Source organism: Dryas octopetala, chromosome 4, assembly GCF_963921425.1.
Source record: "Dryas octopetala chromosome 4, drDryOcto1.1, whole genome shotgun sequence".
In the NCBI taxonomy this organism is placed as follows: Eukaryota; Viridiplantae; Streptophyta; class Magnoliopsida; order Rosales; family Rosaceae; genus Dryas; species Dryas octopetala.
Window position 1 is genome coordinate 18,207,003 of NC_141369.1, and position 21,195 is coordinate 18,228,197.

A 21,195-nucleotide genomic window follows, 5' to 3' on the forward strand; every position below is an offset into this window, starting at 1 on the left:
GGTCTTCCTCGGACCTCGGCCCGGGTTCAGATGGCGAGCTCCTCAAGCCCAGCAAGTGGGTTTTGGCAGTCGGTCGATCATTTCTTTCAGATTGTTCGGAGACCCGGGGATGCAAGTTGCAGGTCAAGTGGGTTATAGGAAACTATGAGGAATTTGGGGGTGAATATTTGGGATTGGAAAGGGCAAAATGGGGAATTTGTAGGTTGAAGCCAAGGAAGTTGAGGTTATTTTGGAATTTACAGAATTAGGCTCATGAAATTGCTTATCGAAAAAGTCTTAAATGTTAGTGGTCTTAGCACGTGTATTAGTAGTCCTAAACCCTAAACCATCCAATGTATCTATATATTTTGTTTGCTGTAAATATATTATTGGAAATCACAACATATACATGACACTACTCAACTGCTCTACTAGATCATTTCTTATTGTTTTCACAAAATTTGTATCCAAAAAACATGAGTGCTACTATTTACACACCTAATTTCTTCTCTTTACACATTCCCTCCCTTTTAAATTTGAAATTACAAATTTAACCCAAAATAAAAAGATCATAAAAGACAAAAATTAAAAAACAGAACCCCAAGGTGGACCTCCATCGCTCCCTCTCTCTTTCTTTCTCTTCGCACCACCTCTCTCTCCTTTCCTCTTTCTCATCCTCTCTTCTCTGCCTTTCTCTCACCACTCTTCTCCCCTTCATCTATTTCTCTCTCTAATCTGCTGCAGAGGTCGGCGACCTTGCCGGCCTCCACATCGATCGTCATCTTCGTCGTCGTCGTTGTCGGCCGATGTGGAAGTCAGTAAGGTCGCCAACTTCTATAGCAGATCGGAGAGAGAGATAGACAAATGAAAGAAGAGAGGTGAGAGAGAAAGAGACAAAGGGAAGGAGAGAGAAGGGGAAGGGAGGGGTGGTAGGGGTGTGCTGGGTTGTGTTGGGGTGTGTTGGGTGGTGGTAGGGATATTTTAAGAATTTTTGAGGTGTGTTTTAAGAAATTAATAAAATTAAAAAGAAAATAGAGTGTAAGGTGAGAAAAAAGTGTGTAATAAGAGGAAATTGGTGTGCATTTAGCAGCAATAAAAACATTCACAAAATTTGGGTTATTTAAATATCCTTATAGTGAAATTACATAGATACCCTATAAATAATTTCCTTTATTTACCTGAATGGTTTGAGCAAGGTGAAGTGGCTAAAGATAAGTGGGTCCATTTCTGCTTATGAACTTGGAAAATTTCAAAGGAATATGACTTAAAACGACAGTTGGGTCCTTGTATTTGTTTGACTGTTTAAATTTCTTATTAAGAGATGTTATGGAGAGTTATCACTTGTCCAAGTTTTGATCATCCATTCACATTATCATTATCTTGCATCCTCACTATTAATTTTCTTATACACTTTAATAGGCTCAAAAGTATGCATGTATTATTCAGACAAAATAAGGACACAAACTATATTTTTTCTCGCAACACTTTCGATCGATTAGTAGAGTAACATTGTTGTAGTGCTGATCAATTAGTGCAGTAATACTTGCTTTGCCTTGCAATTGCAGAAGGTCAAGCTGCAGTTGTTATGTCGATCCATCAATGTGACTATACAGGTAAATATTTTATTTGTTAAAAATATACGAGTTATAGATGACAAAAAAAATAATATATGTAAATTTTAATAAATAAAATATTGTCATATTAATTTTTTTTATAAAGAAGTTAACATGGAACATGGCTGGATTGCCAGCTGTACTGTACATGCACTTCATCTATAAAATTAGCAATGGACACCAACTTCAATACTAATCTTATGTGTTTATAAGAGAATGACATACAATTATTCATAAATTTAATTAAAAATAAATATTAGGAGACAAATCTTTAATTACTACAAAGCAATTACCAGGTTGGAGAACTTGGAAGCAATGCATTGAGTCAATACAATGGATAAACAAATGAATTGAAAAAAATAATTAAGAAGCTAGTGGAATATAAAGAATGCATGTGTCAAACATAAGTATACGCATATGAATGCGATCCAACTATAAAAGAAAACACCTCCAATTGATCATTACATTAATCCAAATGAGAATCAACTTTTTTTTTTTCGAATAAAATATTCAGATAGCAATCTCTTACAGATTGGGTTTTGGTTTCTAGCACCCACTAGAACCTGACTCGGTCTCCAGCATGCCTTGAATTTGAAATTTGGACATGTTCAACGGTAGGTGGTGACTGGTGTTGTACACTTGCTTACACAAAGGACTGACTTGCATGTGATTTGTGAATTGCACAATATTTGGGGCATGAGAAATGAAGAAATGGATGCAGATCACAATGGTAAGTTTACAATCAGGAATCACAAAAATTAAGCTGGCATGCAAGTAGAATACAAGTGCACTCCAGGTATATGTACAATAATTTCTATATTTTCAATGAATTAGTAAAAATGCATATAACCAAAATCATTATTGTTTTATGACAACATGCACACTAGTTATCGTTGGTGTATATTCTTATAAAAAAGTAAACCCGTGTTGAAAAACAGAGGTTTATTTAGAATACCTCATCAAATAGTAACATTTCTGAAACTTCACAGCAACACAACCAACCTTTGAATTTTGAAACCCTAAACTTGAAGTTTTGTGTAACTGTGCAACCACTTAACCATAAGGCTTAGCAATTGGATTTGGGTCTTCTATTGCAGAGAAATTCATCTCTGTCTATTGCATAGTGTGCATATGAAACTTGGGAAATGGTGATGTAACCAACATAATGCCAACATTAACTTCAATCTCAAACTCTTTATTGCCGGTTTAGGTACCTCTTTGAAGCCTTTTCTGCACCTTCTCTTGTTGTGTAGGTTACAAATGCTCCTCGGGCCACCATCCTAACAAAAAAAACCACTACTAAATTAAGCTCATCCAATTAATGGTGTGCCAAAATAAATTACAAGTTTGAAGTTTCCGTTACTCACTCTACCTGGATTTGCAGGATGGTACCGAAATCACCATCATCCAATGCCTGGCATAGCTGAACAAGCTTATCAGCAACATTTTTAGATATGTATTCGCAGTTGAGGGATTTGCATGTGAACCTCCCAACGCTTCAGATGTCTCATTCACTAAAAAAAATATGAGCAAAGCCCACTAATGATTGGCGGCTACAAAAGGGGTGGCAATTTGGAACTTTAGTGCATATTGCTCAATTGCCACCAATTTTTGTTAAAATAGAGGCACTTTAGTCCCTATTGCTAATTGCCACCCCTTTTATTGCCGCCAATCATTAGGGGGCTTAGGTCATATTTTTTGTAGTGATTGTTGTGATTATGGGTTTTTGGTGGGCTGCACCACATTACCCACAAATAAGCAAGACGATCACAAAAGTACCACAGGTTGGAAATTCAATGCGTTTTAGAGGGCAGCCTCCAAATGTTAGATATAAACAAATGAATAGAGCATTGTCCCAACTAAATGAGTAGGGTACACCAATACTAGTCATGATCCAATTCCATCCTAATCAATCAAAATATTGCCAACCAACCCTACCAATGCATCACAGTTTAATGCCATGCTCAATACATGTAGAGCAACATGCACCCCTTGAACGTGGTCAAAATGGTTCTGTTTTTCAGTTGAAAATTTTGAAGTAACTTGTGTCGTAAGAAAACTGTGACATGAATGATATTAAATAGAGGAAATGAGCCAGGGAATGCAGGAAAATGTAATTACCAGGAACATTGGAAGTATCAACTGCCTCTATATATAGTACGTTGTGGATCTCTCCTCATTCGTATGGGGGGAGGATCAGTCATAGCTTGGACGATCTTTGAGACTGAGACTAGTTAGAAGAAGTGTTCAACATATGACTTGATAGTCAATTACACTGAGGGAAAAGATTGCTACCATTTCAAATTTTAGGTTTAACATTGCAACGTTTTAAAAGATAAGAATGTCCTTTAAACAAGAATGGATCTACAAATAGGGCTATATGGGATGTAGCCTTTAATTTAATTTAATTTTATATTTTCTGTTTTTTTAAGTAAAGTTCAAACTAATTATAATCCTAGCCCCACCATGAGCATGTACAATGACATGGCTAAATTCTATGCTAAAAGCTAGGGGCTGATATTTTTGAACCGAATAGTGGAATTGATAAAAAAATCCACTACAATGACATGACTATATTTAACATTTGCTATGCTAAAGCTATATTGTTCACTATATATAGTGGAAAATATAACAAATGCTATTGTGGATGTCAAGAAACTTCTAGTCCCATATCAGAAAAAACATGTGAGAAAAGAGAAAATTGGTGTTGGTTAGTGAGAGTTGATTTTGAAGATGTGTCCCCCAAGAGAGAGAATTAAATTTCATGTGGGTGTAGGAGTCAATGTTCAATACATATGGCTTGCCTTCATTGGTTTAATATAAGATTATAGTTTTTGTACCTTTGGAGTAAAAATCACAAAAGCTATAACCAAAATGCTAAAAATATAGCATTTAGCATAGCTTTTAGTTTTTTCCCATGTACATGCTCTGAACACATGGGTCTGTCTTGTGCCCTTCCAGTGCAAGCTATGATCACATCACTCGTAATTTGTTTCACTATGACCTTGCAGACAATATCTTTTCAATAGTTTTCAATTTTACATTGTCATTAGTAATATGTATAAGCTTTATTTGATGCATAGGATTAGATTGAATATTCAAAGAAAAAGCTTGTAACTTGAAGGAAGACAATGAATTAATTATAAGGGGAAACTTATCTTTTCCAATTCTTACAAAGGTATTAGTAGGATAAGTTTCCCCTTATGGCTAATCTATCGTTTTCTCGTATTATTCCTTCAAGTTAAAAGACAATTTTCATCTTATTCCTTAAATACACATTACTTCAGTCATTTAGCATTTTCAATCCAATTATAGATTCCAAACAAAGCCATAGTATAACTGTTATACATTGTTGGTCTAGTTAATGAGAATTTAAGATCATGAGTGCGAAACTGCGAATCATCCAATCCCCATCTGGCTGTTTATGCTTTCTAAGTGTATATTGGGGTTGGACCTCTTGGGAGGTTAGGTCCAAATGTCCAATACATTAGCAATCCAATCATATTTCAATAGTTGAACACAAAGCACACTTGATAACAAAATGGGCCGAAAGTCCATAAAAGAGTTGGGTTACAAGGAGCAAAGTTGAAGTTGGGCCAGCAACCCAACATTCTTATGGACTATCCCATCATCCAATCAGATTCAGATATTTTATCTTCTTGTAGGCTTGTAGCCGAAAAGTGAAATTAAAAGAAAATAAGAAAATAAAAGCAAAAACAGATGATGATGATGATGATATAAATATTTAAGTTTTAATTTTCTCCCCAAGAATTAATGAGGATATTTTTGGTTAAACCCAAACCCAAAACCCTACTTCCTTGCTATTATGCCCATTTCATTATCTGCTGCTTCTCCAAGTCCTCCTTTGGCATTTCAATTACAAGCATGCAGATTCCAGAGCTCAGTCTCCTCCACACTCCGCTTCTCTGCGACTGCGACACCGCCACAACTCTGATATCACCGTCACCAACAGTCCCTCACTGCTAACCACCTGTAACTTCCCTCCTTCCCCATATTCTCAACCGGCGTAACCATTTCTGTTGAATTTATGTTTCTTCTGTTCAGCTCCTCATGGAAATGTTATTGAAATCTCAGTGATTTTCTGGGGTTGCGAGTGCTTGTAGAAGAAGGGAGAGAAGATGGAGAATTTAAAGAAGAAAACACAATTGCAGCTTGAATCCCTCGAGAGCTTTTACTCAGGTATCCTTTTGTAATCTCACTCTCTCTGTGTCTCTCTGACTCTGTTTTATATAGTTTTTGTTATTATTGCTCTGTTTCTCTATTGGGTTCGTAATTGCGTTACCAAATTTACTGTTTAATTCAAACTTGGAGCAACTGCAATTGTTGTGTATTTTGATTTTAGAAAGAAGTCAGGAATCAGTTGTAGAATGCAATCATACAAGCAATTAGGATGGTTTGTTAGTGTTAATATTAACCACAAGAGAATGAAACCCAATACTTATGTAGATTCTACTCAGGTACCCTTCTTCGTAATCACAGTCTCTCTCTCTCTGTGACTCTGTTTTGTGTAGCTTTTGTTATTATTGCTCTGTTGCTCTATTGGGTTCAAAATTGTGTTACCAAATTTTCTGTTTAATTCAAACTGTATTTTGATTTTAAAAAGAAATCAGGAAGTAGTTGTATAATACAATTATAGAAGCAATTAGGAATGTTGGTGCAATAGCTTCTGGAAAAAAGTAGTGCAGTGTTAGTTTTAACCACAAGAGATTGAAACCCAATACTTTAATTATTTTTTACAGAGGATAGGTATCCGACAAAGACTGCAATGGAATGCCATGCCACTGCTTTTGGGTTGACTTGCAAGCAGGTCCGGGGTTGGTTTGTTGAGAAGAGGAGGAGAGAGAAGAGAGTGAATAAAACCACTGAATTGCTGAGTGGAAGAAATGGGTTGGGAGGTGCTGCAACAAAGATAGTTAAACACTGCCCCTCAAATCCTAGAGCAAAAACTCCTTCATCTTTGAAATACAAGCATACAACTTCCCTTAAGAAGAAGGAAAAGATGAAACGGAATCATCTTCAGGAACTGTTAACTCCAGACTACATTCTCAGGAAGGTGTTCCGCAAGGATGGACCTCCCCTTGGTGTGGAGTTTGACTCTATTCCTTCTGGGGCATTGCGCCATTCTACAGGTACCAAACTGAGAAACTTTTGGATGTATGAGAAATCATAGGCAAAGTGAATAATATCTATTCTACATTTCCATCTATCTGAAAGATATTCTTCCTTCATTATAGAGTGTTTTGGATTATTGATGACAACATTCTCTTTGTTGATTTTTATGTGAGTTGTGAAGGGAGAGGCTGGTTTCTGTGAAAATTGTTGTTTTGTATTGCTTAAAGTCGTTTAACATTAGATGTTTTTGGTTGTAGTTCGCATCTAAACATCTTCATTGAGTTAATTTTGTGTTGAGTTTACAGTGGCTGTTTGGAAATTTTTCTCCTCTCTGTTCCTTGTCATGTTCTATTTAACTAATTTTAGATTTTCTTTCTTAATTACTTCATATTTTAAGAAGGTTTCACTCACATTGCCATTTCCATTTAGATCCCCAAAATTATAGTCCTGCTTGCAAAGAGAACCCAAGAGAAACTAAAAGGAGAAAGGTACTAGTTTAAGATTTTTTACGGGCACCATCTTTCATGATTTTCTTGTTTCTACCCAAGTCTCCTAACCTGGTCCCGCATTTATTATCACCCTTTTCATTAGGTTACCAAGAATGCTGCAATAAGTCAGCAGGACTGTAACAATAGTGCTCCAGTGAAGACACATGGTATAGGGAAAGGTTTGATGACGGTCTGGCGGGCAACAAATCCTGATGGTGGAGATTTACCTATTGACATGGGTTTTGCCAACAGTGAAGTCGCTAGTGTATCACTAATTCCAACTTCTGTGTCACAGAAACCACTAACTCGGAACAGAAGATTGCAACAGCAAAAAGTTGGTCCTGTAAGTCATTTAGTCTGTATTGCTTGAAAATATTTAAGCTCTTAGTAGTGACTTTTGGAAAGTTTTCTGACATAATGTTTCCTATTTGGAAACAGGGAAGGTTACAAAATAAGTTACAAGAAAAGAGAAAGCACTTTGCCAAAAGAAGAGAGGCAAGTAAAAAAGTTTTTATTGCATATGTATTGTCTAAGTTACAGCTGCAGCAACACTCAGATTGCTTTTGTATGCCAGGTGGAATCTAACAAAAATGAGAATCATAAGCTGCCAGGCAAAGAAAAATGTGAACTTGCTTTGGAAGGAACAGATTCTCAAGAACACTTGGATCAGATTGCAATGCTTGTGGATGATGAAGAGCTGGAGCTGAGAGAATTGCAAGCAAGACCAAATTCACTGGGGTGCTCTGATCATTTTACTGCCAATGGACATCATGGTTGTTTACTTTGCAAAGGTTTGCTTGAAGGAAAAATTCAACAATTTTTTCTCATTACATTGAAATGGTGTATAATGTATGTATATACTTGGTATTTTGAGCTGTGGATAATGAAATTTTTTGTGATTTCAGATTTGCTGGATAAGTTTCCTCCAAATTCTATTAAGATGAAGCAACCATTCTATATGCAACCTTGGGATTCTTCACCAGAGATTGTCAAGAAACTGTTCAAGGTGCATTAATTGCAACCTTGAGATTCTTCATCTTGACCTTAATTCAGTTTATTATTAAGTTGCCATAAATTTGAGATGGACTGAGTGTTGCTTTGTCTTGCACTTTCTGTTTTCAGACATCTCACTTGTGTGACTTCTCTGCTTTCTCTTAACTTCTATTCGGAAATTTATCCCCTTTGAGATTAAGGTCTTTAAAGCATACAGTTAATGTGAAATCAAATAATTAGCTCTCTTCTCAATTGAAGCATGACTAGAAAGTCTATTTGTTCAATTGTTGAAAAATGCATTTAATATTCTATTTTAAAACTGACAAGTGAAAAGATATGTAGTGTTAAGGCACTTCTCTAGACTACTGCTGTTGTTGGGTTTTTTCATGGATGGGTCTAGGGGCCTTCAATTTCGATTACTACATTTTGTTGAATTATGTACTAAAACATAGTCTGCGTTGACTTCCTTGTGCAGGTTTTCCATTTCCTTTATACGTATGCTGTTATCGTAGATATAAGCTCCTTCACTCTGGATGAGTTTGCTCAAGCATTTCATGATAAGGTTCTAACTAATTTTTGATTAAACATTAAATTTTACTGGTTCTTCTACTTGCTCATCTTCCTTGTTTTGTACATGCCTTATAGGATTCCTGGTTACTTGGAAAAATTCATGTGGCCCTTCTGAAGCTTCTTTTATCTAATGTTGAAGCCGAGCTTTGCTGTGGATCTATACCTCATTTGAGCAAATCATGCAATTTTCTTGCATTTCTTCACTCGGTGAGTTATAAAAAAAAAACATCACAGCCATTAACAACTCATTTAATTTATGAAGTTGCTCTATGCTCATATATAGCATGCCACCATTGTGAATAACCTTGTTAGAAATATCACCTCTTATATTATATTTTGTTTTATTACTACGGAAATGTCTGCCAACAAAAATGCAACCGCAACCGAAATGACTGTTGAAATGTTTCATTATGGGAAAGTAAAATAATCTCACCAACCGCAGAAACCTGGCAATATAATATCAGAAAAATTTGAAGAATATGGAAAAGAAGATATTAACTCATAATAAAAAATTTTGGTGTGACTACAGAAATGCCGTGCACTCTAGAATTCCTGATAAATGGCTTAAGACTACAATAAATTTTCTTGAAGATTCATTTGCACTTTGTGGTATATTTTCATGTTTAAATTTGTAACAGAAAGTTGATTAAAGATATTTGTGAAACTCTTTTAGAGCTTTGCCCATCTCTTAAGTCAATAGACTCAATAGTTAGTTTAATTTATTATGATAAAATTGAGTGGAAGTAGTCAATAACTAAGCATCTTTATTAATGGTTTGGCAGGTTGAAAATCAAGAGTCCACTCTGGAATTCTGGAAGGGATCTCTAAACCCTTTAACATGGGCAGAAATACTGCGTCAAGTACTGGTTGCAGCTGGTTTTGGTTCAAAGCAAGGTGCAATGCAGAGGGAATCCCTGAGCAAGGTCTTCTAAATTATTTAAGTACAATGTTTGCAGTTGATTGAACTAAGCTTTATTTTGGATCCAGGAGTCTAAGATATATTTTATCATCGACAAATCTATATTTAGATTGTTCCACAAGTCAAGTACTATAGATACCAATATTGCTCATTACAAAAAATCTTAAGGATTCAATGGCTTGTTGGCAATAGTTTAATAGTAAGATGAAAACCTAAGATCTGTCACTACCATTTGGTCATAGTGAACTCTAGGAGATCCTAATTATTGTGCGTGCCTTAAGATAATCTGTTGAGTACGTATTTATTTGTCTTTGCTTGTCTATGACATTTATTGCTTTAATGACCAGAAATTTGCAGGGGGTTTTGTTTTCTTTTGTATTGTGCTTTTATTTTCTACTATTATTAAGCTTTATTTGTTGAGACATAAATCTATGTATAGATGTGAAATTTGGATTTTGAAATTTAATTTTCCATATCTGTGTATCTAGGAAATGAGCCTTATGTCAAAGTATGGTTTACGTCCTGGTACTTTGAAGGGAGAGTTGTTTAGAGTTCTGCTAGAGAAAGGGGTTAATGGATTGAAAGTTTCTGAGTTGGCGAAGTCATTGCAGGTCAGTTTCTGGAATTTGTTGTTATCATCGTCTGTATCATTTTTTTAATCATTAAGTTCATACCAAACAAGCCCAACATTCCACTTGAATTAGTAATGGACTTTGTTTTTGTTTTGAAGATTGCTGAGTTGAACCTTTCCGGCAGAATTGAGGAACTAGAGTCTTTAATCTGTTCAACTCTTTCAAGTGATATTACATTATTTGAAAAGATTTCATCATCCACTTATCGTCTACGTATTAATTCTTCTGAAAAAGAAGTTGAGGAATTCCAATCAGATACTGAAGACTCTGGAGCAGTTGATGATGACCTCAATGACAGTGGTGTAAGTAGCAGTGATGATGATTCTGGGTGCAATTCAGGAAATTCCATTATTAGAAAACTGAATTGTATGAACCGTCGTAAAAGTAAAAATAACATGCTGACTGTATACACTGAAATTGATGAGAGCCGTCCAGGAGAAGTATGGTTGTTAGGACTGATGGAAGGTGAATATTCAGATCTTAGCATTGAAGAAAAGTTGAACGCATTAGTGGCTCTAATTGATCTTCTTCACGAAGGATCCAGTTTCAGAATGGAGGTAACCTATTGAATCTGGCATGGACATATAAATTAAGTTCTTAAAAGTTGAGTCTTCTAACCATAGTGTGCTTATTTCTTTATAGGATCCTACAAATGCTATTGCTGAATGCATTCCTAACAGTCTTCATTCTGGTTCTGGAGCGAAAATTAAGAGGTTATCAGCTAAACAACATAGTGTGCCCAGGCCATCCTGGGTCCATGCTGGAAATATGGATGGTGTAAAAGACGATCATACATATTCAAAGTTTCACCCGATAGATTCTTCAGCATCAATCTCAAAATTATGTCAAGAGAGATTCTCTACAAAAGGAAAAGATGGAAAAGAAACAGACATGGGGTTTGATTTACACCCAATGCAATCTGTGTTTTTGGGGTCTGATCGTAGGTACAATAGATACTGGCTTTTCTTGGGTCCTTGTAATGAATTTGATCCGGGCCATAGAAGGGTTTATTTTGAATCTTCAGAAGATGGTCACTGGGAGGTGATTGATACCGAAGAGGTAATCTTCTCAGCTTTTGTATTTTGATTCAATGTGATCAGAGTACATATTGCTTGACCTTTTATAATTTCTAATATTTACTTGCTTTTGCTTAAACGGAATGCAGGCTTTGTGTGTGTTGTTGTCAGTTTTGGATGACAGGGGTAAACGAGAGGCTCAACTTATTGAATCTTTGGAGAAACGGATGGCATTTCTGTGCCAAGCAATGTCAAGTAGAATGGTAAATAGTGATGGAATTGAAAATTTGACCCAATCTGATCAATCTGAGCTGGATAATGTTAGGGAAGACAATTTCTCACCAGTATCTGATGTAGACAACTTATCGGAGATTGCAAATGGTTCTTTGCCTTTATCTGGAGCTGTAGTTCTTGAAGTTAGGAAGAAGGGAGAACAAACACAGAAATGGAGGCGGATCCAAGCATTTGATTCATGGTTATGGAATTCCTTCTACTTAGATCTTAATGCTGTTAAACATGGTAAACGGTCGTATTTTGAGACACTTACTAGATGTGAAAGTTGTCATGATTTGTATTGGAGAGATGAGAAGCACTGTAGGATTTGCCATACAACATTTGAGCTTCATTTTGATCTGGAAGAAAGGTATGCCATCCATGCAGCCACATGTAGGGAGAAAGAGGCAAATGATACTTTCCCTAAGCATAAGGTCCTCTCATCACAGATCCAATCACTAAAAGCTGCAATGCATGCAATTGAGGTAACCTGTCATTTGGATTTTAACTTTACATTTGCCGATACGTGTTTGTTATAGTAGAGTAATGAAATTTCCTCCAGTTTAAAGGTTTCAAGCTAAACATGTCTTTGATATACTGGCGGAAAATAGGACTTCAACTGAGGGTCAAGCTAAGAGTGAATTTAAGTGTTGATGGCTTGGATAATTAGAATGTGACTAGAGAGTTAAAGTGGCACAGATATATTAGAAAAACATTTTGTGCTGAAAATTATTAGGGGTAAGTGAGTTTCGAGTGCAGTCAAATCCGATAGCTTTCTTATAAAATTTAAAAGTAAAAATCCGATTTTTTTTCTTTAAAGTGCAGTATGATTTTGGATGAAGGGTTTGAGAGAAAACAAGGCCAAAAGAGCAATTGGGCACGTGTTACTGAGAAGTGGCTGAATGGTTTAATGCTTGGAAAAAGTATACTGCTCTAAGTGGAGCAGAAAGATAACATAGTATCTCCTGCCCCTTCTGGTTAGCTTGGGATCTGGTGGGAAACCCAAATAATGGGGGTTATGCTTAAGTGGATTTTGGGCCCTGAACTTTTTTGATAATTTGATTTTTAAAACAAGTTTTTTAGATTATGTATGGAAATATTTCTATTCACCCCAAATCTTATAAGCTTTCACATTTATCTCCACCTTGCTCTGCTCCATGCAGGCAGTTATGCCTGAAGATGCCTTGCTCGGTGCTTGGAAAAAATCTGCTCATAAGCTATGGGTGAAACGGCTCAGACGGACCTCATCTTTGGCTGAGCTTTTGCAGGTTTCATATCTTTCTCTTTTCGCATTACCTTTTTTTTTTATTTTTTTTAGTCTGAACCAGCTGCTTCATTTTTTATTGTTCTTGCAGGTCCTTGCTGATTTTATTGCTGCCATCAACGAGGAATGGCTGTGTGAATGCACTATTGTGCAAGGTTCTTGTAATGTTGGTGAAGACATCATTGCGTCTTTTGTATCTATGCCCCATACAACATCTGCAGTTGCACTCTGGCTGGTGAAATTGGATGCCTTAATTGCTCTGTACTTGGAAAGAGCCCGTTCTGAGAGGCAAGAAATCAGTGCCAGAGGTAATGGTTGCTCTATTCTTCTAGTGACGTAATGTATGGTTTGAAATATAAAACTTCCTCTAGTAGGAATAACTGTTATCTTTCTCAATATTTCGGTTATGATTTTGGAAGTTGTTGATAGGCTGAAAAATGATTTATCTAAATTAAAATGCAGATTTTGGTTCTTGAATTTTAGTGACTTCTCAATTGTATTATAATATTTAAATTTTAACTCCTTTGTACTTCAGGGAAGCATGCTCCAAAGCAATAACCCCCACCTTTGTCAGGAGATTATGCGAATTCAAACCTTCATTTTTGTAAAGGATTGAGGAGCATTGATTCATCTACTGTACTCGGCCGATATGCCTACTGCCAAATCAGTGAAATTTTTGCAGGCTTTGAAATGGCAGTACTTTGTATGAAGCTATGCTTTTGACTTTTTTTTTTTTAAATAAGAATTTTCTCTTTAGTTGTTGCTATATTAGGCTATTGAGTGATTAGATGTACAGCATTGAGGAAAGTTGGACGTTTCATACATACAAGTTCTATATCATGGAAGCGCACTCCAGTGAAATATCCCCACTTTTATTCTATCTTCTCTTGTAGAAAATTTCGCAGCCCTACTGTCTCAGGCAATGGAGGTTCCAGATTTTGTCGATTTATGCTTGTTCTAGTTTTCCAAAAGATGAATAAAATTTTATCAATGTAAATTGTTGTAAAGGAAAAAAGGTACTGGTAGTGTTCTTTATTTTGTTTGTTTGAAGTTTAGAAGAGTTGAAAGCCATCTTTACTGTATGGTTATTTTAGTTTTAACCATATCTAGTTTGGTGCCAAAGACTTGTTGGTCTAGTGTGATGTACAGGTTTGAGCCTGGACAATGCGAGCGACGGGTGAGATTTGTAAGAGGGAATCCCATCTTTATTGGCAATTGATTGGCCCAAAATTAACATTACTCCATGTTTTATTTTTGTTATATTAATCCTTACATAATCAATAGGAAAGACTTGAGTTTAGGAGAAATATGAATGACTAGTGTGTAATATTAAATATATTAAAGAAAGAGGGGAATGAGATATGATGTAACAATGTTATTAAAGAAGTGATTATTTTTTTTTTTTTTAGGTGAAGAACGAGTGATTAATTATTTCTCACTAAAACGTTCAATCTTTTTCAGATTTGTAATATTAATAAAATTGAAAAAAGAGACATTAATTTTAAAAAAAGAACAGATAATGATTATAAAGTCTATTTTAACTAACCTACTTATTTTATCCAAATGATAAAATTGTTCACTTAATTAGTTTTAAACACACCTTTTAAAAAAATAAGCTCTCTCTCTCTCTCTTCCCTCTCGGCCTCCCCCCTTGCGATCTCGCTCGATCCCCTCCCTTTTACGATCTTCTCCTACCTTTCTATGTGCTATCTCTCTATCTTCGATCTCTTTCTCTGTTCTCTCTCTCATCTTGTGCCGATTTCTTTGTCTATTTCTCTCTCGGTGTTCTTCACCATATTTCAACATCGGAGTCTTGAAGGAGGCCAGCAACCTCCGATCTGGAAGTTTTGGGCATGATCTAGAAATTCTGGGTGATTGTTACTATCGAACAGTTACTATTGGGTATTGTTGCATAATGAAAATTGCCACTGTTGGACAATGAGAATTATCTCCTGACACGAAAAAAAAAAAAAAAAAAAAGGCTGGGCGTGCTGAGAAAAGGCTAGGCACGCTGGGAATTGTCACTGTTGGACAATGACAATTCTTCTGACATAAAAATAAAATAAAAAAAGGCTGGGCGCACTGCGCTCTATGCCGAGTGCATTTTTTCAGGTGATTTCATTAAAGTGGATTGCATTGGGAATTTGGGACTTGCTTTTTGATAGTGGGCCTTAAAAAAAACCTATTTTCTATAATGAACTTTAAAAAAGAAAAACCCAAAAAAGAAAATGTTGTTTGTTCTAACCATTGTTCCCAACTTTTGTTTCTCAACTTATGTGTCATTCAATTACTTGACTGAGTTTATTTCATTTTTTCTAAAGTTTTTTATCATTTTTGTAGAGTCCTATGCATAAATGCTATATAAGTTAGAAAAAAACATTGGGCAAATATTATCTTGTATTAAAATTTAAACCTTTCGACCATAAAGAGCCGCTAATAACAAATTAGGCCATACGATTTCTTGCATGGATAATGAGATACTCATACAACTATACAAAACCATCGAATTAAGAAGCAATATTTTTTTAGGTTTTTTTTTCATATTTAGTACCTGAATTTTGACTATTGTCTTAATGTGGTACCTAAATTTTTATTTGTCCCAATTGAGTACCTAAACTTTTATTTTGTGTCTAATAGGTACCAAAATGAATTTCTGTTAAAATTATCAACAAAAGTGAGGGGCAATATAGTCATTTCAAAAAATTTATTTTTAATTTTTAATTTTTAATTTTTTTTGTTTGTTGTGTGTTTTTTTTTTTAATAATTTTAAACATATAAAGAAAATAATTAAAATATACTTTGACTATATTGCCCCTAATTTTTATTGACAATTTTAACAAAAATTCATTTTGGTACCTATTAGACACAAAATAAAAGTTTAGGTACTCAATTGGGACAAATAAAAATTTAGGTACCACATTAAGATAAGGGTCAAAGTTTAGGTACTAAATATGAAATAAACCCATTTTTTTATGTGTAAGTGTGTAACCAGCATTAAATTACATGTTTACATTATAGCTTCTTTAAGAAATCAAAAGGCCGGGATCCTAGGGATTATTAATTGCTTGAGTCTTTAAGCCACCAAGCTTGTGAGACTGCTGAGCAGGCGATGATATGAAGTATCCGTTTATGGGGTGTCAATCCCTTGGACAAAGGTAGCAAATAACTAAGGGTTACACTGCTTATAAAACTGTTAAAAGCACTTTCAGATTAGTAAAAGATTGTGGATATTTAGTCCTTACTAAACATACAAATCAAATTAATGAATCCAAACTGAGATTTTTTAAAGTTTAATTACCATTAAGAATCAGTTAAAGGATTAGGCAGCATTAATATTGTATTTAACCCTTTGGTAAATTCGATCTGGCAAAAAAAAAACCCTTTGGTAAATTAACTTGTACTCCCTATGTACTCACAATTTTTTGGGCCGTACGTTCACAACTCGATCACATCAAAATTAAGACTGAAATTTCTTGTGGCGCAATAACACGAGTACATAACAAAATTGATATATTCTGTAATACATAAAGCATGTAGCATGCATATATAATTATAAAATATAATATTTAAATCTTACAAGTGCCGAAGTGCGTATTGAAATCATTTCGTCTCCTAAGTCTTTTTTCCTTTCTAGTCTACTCATTAAGCCACCAAGAACAAAATATTACACTATGATACCCTCCTCCATCCAAAACCAACATCCACCCCAATATCAACCATAGCAAGTAGCTAGCAGAGAATCCACAAAGAGAGAGAGAGAGAGGTCATATAGACTTTGAAGAAGATGAGAAGGTGCTGGGAGAGGGGTTAGGGTTTGGGTATAGGGGTTTTGTTAGGCTTTTTAAGAAAATGTTGACATAATTCCCAGGAAAAACCCAAACATTTCCTGAATGGTTCTTGTAAACAATATATAGCACCTTGAGCAAGACACTGCATATATTTGGGAATACTAGAATGAGTTCTGTCAATTGAAGAGGAAGGAAGAGATTGAAAGGGAAGTGAAGGAGGAAAAGAAGGAGAAGGAGCATCTTCTGCTTGCACTACAACTTGGATAAGAGCTATCCATCCCAATATTATCAACATAGTTACTCTCAAGTGGTTTTCCTCCATTGCTAGCCTTTACACTCTCTTTTGAAATGTTGTCTAGTTTTCAAGTTAATATATATATATAATTACAACGATTAATAAAGCCTCATATGTAGGCGAAAAAAATTTCAAATATATATAAAGAGCTAGGGAGCTTCTATTAAGAGGTTTTTAAATAATCTCATTTAAGAGATTACTTGTGGGACTTATTTCGCATTGTATTTCAATGATATGACCATATATTGTTTAGATCTTCATTCGTAAATTATTATATTTAAAAGAATATAATGATTGAAACAAAAAACTTTATACGATTAAGAAATGACAAATTTAATAAGTATAGTTGTGTACATGTATGATACGATTTGTAATAAATATGCAAATATAAAAATACATAACTATATAGTACTGCTTATTTATATATACAATTAGGAAGAGAACACATTTTGTCGAATTCAGATCATCTGCTTGTTTTTTCTAGACTTGTGTTAACTCGACTTTTAATCATAGTCATGCGTATATTTATTATCCAATAGTAGAAAGCAAATGATAAAATGGATATGTAGCACTTTTTGAGTGTGAATGCAATTACATAAATGATTAAATTTATACTATACATTAGAATTAAACAAGCAAAAACAATACAAGCAGCGAATCCGAATTTCATTTTATCAACCATTATGTACATTTTTCAAGAATACCATTAGTAATTTGAATAATCATATGATACTAGATTATTTCAAAATAAAAAATTGTGTTGTAATTTCATCTAATTCATGATTATTATCACTTATTAAGAAATTTTTCTGTATGACCATTATATGGGATCTCCCTCTCACAACATATATGTGGGTCTCATTATATGAAATTGGGTTCCACATATATATTGTGAGAGTAAAGTCTCATCAAAACTTCATTTTAAAATAACTTTTTTTCTACTTAACCTGAACACCGAACTGGCACTTAATAACTTATATAATGGTTGAAACTTGAAAGCATACGTTAATTACCTGTTTTGGTACTAGAGTGGCCGCCTAGCTAGTAGCTAGAGTGAAGCAGCAACGTTTTTTTTGTTTTGGCCAAAGAGTGAAGCAACGTTTGATCAAACAAAATCTCACAATCAAATAAAAAACTATTCCGTTTTGTTAATATCATGTCTTTATTATTCGGTGCAAAATGAAAGAAAAGTAACCACATATATATAATATATTGTAATTACCCTTTGATAAATGAATTTGTACTTCATACTCCCATATATATATATTTTTTGGCCTTCACAACTGTTGTCAAATGATCGATGCAAACTTAATCTTCATTTTTTTTTATAGGGAAATCTTCACTTCGGTTGTTATATGTATTGTTTACATTTCAATAATATTATTATTGTTCTTATTATAATTAAAATATGTAAGAATTTGCATTAAATCAAAAGTGCTCAATTTTAATTTTTAATTCTTATCTCGATTTGACTAATTAATATTTAATACAATAATGGCTTGCTTTTTAATGAGAGGATTGGGCCTAAAGTGAGCTTTGGACAAGGGCTTCAAGCTCTGAAGGTGGCGAGACAACAAAATACAGTTTGCATATTTGATTTTTTTATTTTTAAATGACAAAAAAAATCAAGAAAAGTGGAACTTATAGTCTTATTCAATGCATCACTTCGGTGAGGATTCTTATTAATTAATCGACTTTAATTTGAGCTTTATATTATAAATCTAACCATTATCATATATATTTGAATACTTTTACTATTAAACCCTAAATTATACGAGAGAATAATTTGAATATGTAATACACGACTCATAAAAAGAAAAGTTGAGAATCCGAAATTCCTTCAATTTTATTGAGAAGACCAAGGTCAATTTGAACAATTTGTTGGTTTGATTAGAAGACTTTGACGACATAATCTTCTGTATCTATAAATTCGGCCATAAGGTTTTTTTTTTTTTTTGTAAATTTATAAATATCCCTAATTAAAAATACCCTTTCTAAAGAAAAAAATGTTACAGTTCAATATTTTGCTTATTTTCATTAAAAAAGGATACAAAGGTAAACAACAGTTGAAGGATTTAAAATAAATTAATTAATCAAAATAAAAATGGTCATTTGGCGTATGAAAATGATTTTCATGGAATGTTGTCATCATCAGTCAATCCCACACTTAAGTACTTAAAGCTAAATACCCCAATGCAAGTCTGCTAACAAGGACGGATGCACGTTGGGAGGAAGGGGGTCGGGCGACCCCCCAATGCCGGAGCTCCTAGCCGTGAACCACCTTTCTCAGCTGCTGTTGACCCCCCAAACATCTGGACGACGACCCCTTGACCTCTGGCCGGTGACCCCTTTTGCTGCCCAGCATGCTCAGTCGCCCACCACCTGCTTGATTAAAAGCTTGAGTGGCTGAGTGGTTTAACCGTTCAAGGCTTTAAGCAGAAGAAGCGTTTTCTTCTTTCTTTCTTTTGAGTAAGATTTCTGTAGTTTTTATTGGGAATTAATGGAGCAAACCCATTGGAAATTATCTGGAACTTGAAACAGAGTCGAAGGCAAATCTTGAGCCATATAAAAAAGATAGAGCGAGCTTTGCGAAACTGGGCAATCAATTGAATTCCATCACTATCAAAAACAGCTTTATTATTAATATTAATACACGGATAGGGAAAGGAAGATAGTTAGATTAAGGTGAATTAAGGTTGAGGTTTTTTTTTGGTTGAATTGATCTACGCAAATTAGGGATGGGGTTATGCTTAATTAGTTGGAGGTTCATGAATTGTTTAGTTAGATTGAGGATGTAATAGGTTTTAGGCTCTAAAATTAGGGCTAAATTTCTTTAGAGATCGTTATTTTTGTTTCAATGAACCTAGAGTGATGAAATCATTAAAAAAATTGTGGGGCTCAACTTCATACGAACCTACAGCAATGAACATTCATGTGATGAACTTGTTAAATCCTTTTTTCTATGATGAAGTTGTTTTTTTTGTTTTAGAGATCATTAACTATAGGGTTTTCTAATTTAAGGATTTTTAAATCTTAATCTTTTGTAATTTCATTTAAATTTTTTAAGATTTAAAAGATGAGAGACTTAGAGTCTAGTCCATTTTATAAGTCTTTTTTAGACTAAAACCGATAGTGATTTAGAGTTTTTAATGAAGTCTTTTTATTTTTTTTCTTTGACGGTTTTATGTTAGGTTTTAACTTCGGGATTTTGGGTTAGTTAAAACCAAACATGCAGCCTCTATAAAGCCCACTATACACCCTAAAAGGGGAAATATCCTTCAAATCGGAGGAGAACTTTATTATGAATTAAAAAGATTTTTTTATAAATTAAAATGACTTTATTATGAATTAAAATGATTTTTTTTTTATAATTTAAAGAACTTTATTATGAATTAAAATGATTTTCTTATAAATTTTTAAATACTTCCGGTCTCTATCTAAAAATTGTTTTTCTAAAAAATCCAAACATAATTATCTCTTAAAAGAATAGATATAAGTCTTTAAAAAGATAGAAAATTAGGATTAAATACCAAATATCAATAGTTTTTCAATAAAGCAGTAAGTCACTAATTTTTTTAGTTTAGGTACTAACCTAGAGTAAGACATTTTGGATTAGGTCACAAATCAGTTTGTTATATAGTTGTGACTGTCGAACAATCACAGTTGTGATTAAACTGTGACTGTTTCAAATTTATAAAAATTTAAAATTTTTAAGAGTTTAATATTTTTGATTTAGACTTGGGGGATAAAGTCATATAACTCAAAGACTAAACAGTAAAGTTTAAGCCTTGCAAATATTGAAAAAACAACAAATCAATAAAAAAGTTATGACTGTTAGACAGTCACAGCTTGATATAACCATATTTTTTAAAATTGGTACATAAACTGAAATTTAGTATCTAAAATAAAATGACATAAATATTTTGGTAGTTAAAATGAAAAAACATTATAATTTGGTACCTAAAATCAACGGACCTTTAAAAAGACTAATGTGGCAAATAAATATGAGTTGTATTTAACAAATTTAAATACTAGAATTGACATGGAAAATCCATATCATTGAGGCACAATTTATTGAGGCACCATAGCACTCCCCATAAAAATTCATTAAAATATTTGGGCAGTATTATTGTAATTAAGCTAAGCGGCTTTGGTGTGAGTTACTAGATTCGAACTGTGCTTATATTTCACCCTCCTTTGAAATGTTTGCATGTCAAGTTTTAAAGTTGAAT

The 21,195-nt window shown here is 34.1% G+C and overlaps 1 protein-coding gene across 1 annotated transcript; it reads left to right on the forward strand.

Moving 5' to 3' along the window:
* Nucleotides 1-5,444: 5,444 nt before the first annotated feature.
* On the forward strand, nucleotides 5,445-14,108 carry LOC147287612 (Homeodomain-like transcriptional regulator). The gene is made up of 18 exons (XM_086240171.1): nucleotides 5,445-5,585; nucleotides 5,688-5,792; nucleotides 6,353-6,742; nucleotides 7,155-7,213; nucleotides 7,317-7,556; nucleotides 7,652-7,708; nucleotides 7,788-8,004; nucleotides 8,119-8,219; nucleotides 8,682-8,768; nucleotides 8,852-8,983; nucleotides 9,559-9,699; nucleotides 10,184-10,306; nucleotides 10,426-10,884; nucleotides 10,970-11,386; nucleotides 11,493-12,101; nucleotides 12,780-12,884; nucleotides 12,972-13,188; nucleotides 13,416-14,108. The coding sequence occupies exons 2-18, from the start codon at nucleotides 5,732-5,734 to the stop codon at nucleotides 13,436-13,438; spliced, it is 3,438 nt and encodes a 1,145-aa protein (XP_086096297.1). The 5' UTR covers nucleotides 5,445-5,585; nucleotides 5,688-5,731; the 3' UTR covers nucleotides 13,439-14,108.
* Nucleotides 14,109-21,195: the final 7,087 nt, after the last annotated feature.

Coding starts and splice junctions, on each gene's coding strand:
- LOC147287612 (XM_086240171.1), top strand. CDS start 5,732: ATGGAGAATTTAAAGAAGAAAACACAATTGCAGCTTGAATCCCTCGAG. Junction 5,793..6,352: donor CCTCGAGAGCTTTTACTCAG/GTATCCTTTTGT, acceptor TATTTTTTACAG/AGGATAGGTATCCGACAAAG. Junction 9,700..10,183: donor AGAGGGAATCCCTGAGCAAG/GTCTTCTAAATT, acceptor CTGTGTATCTAG/GAAATGAGCCTTATGTCAAA.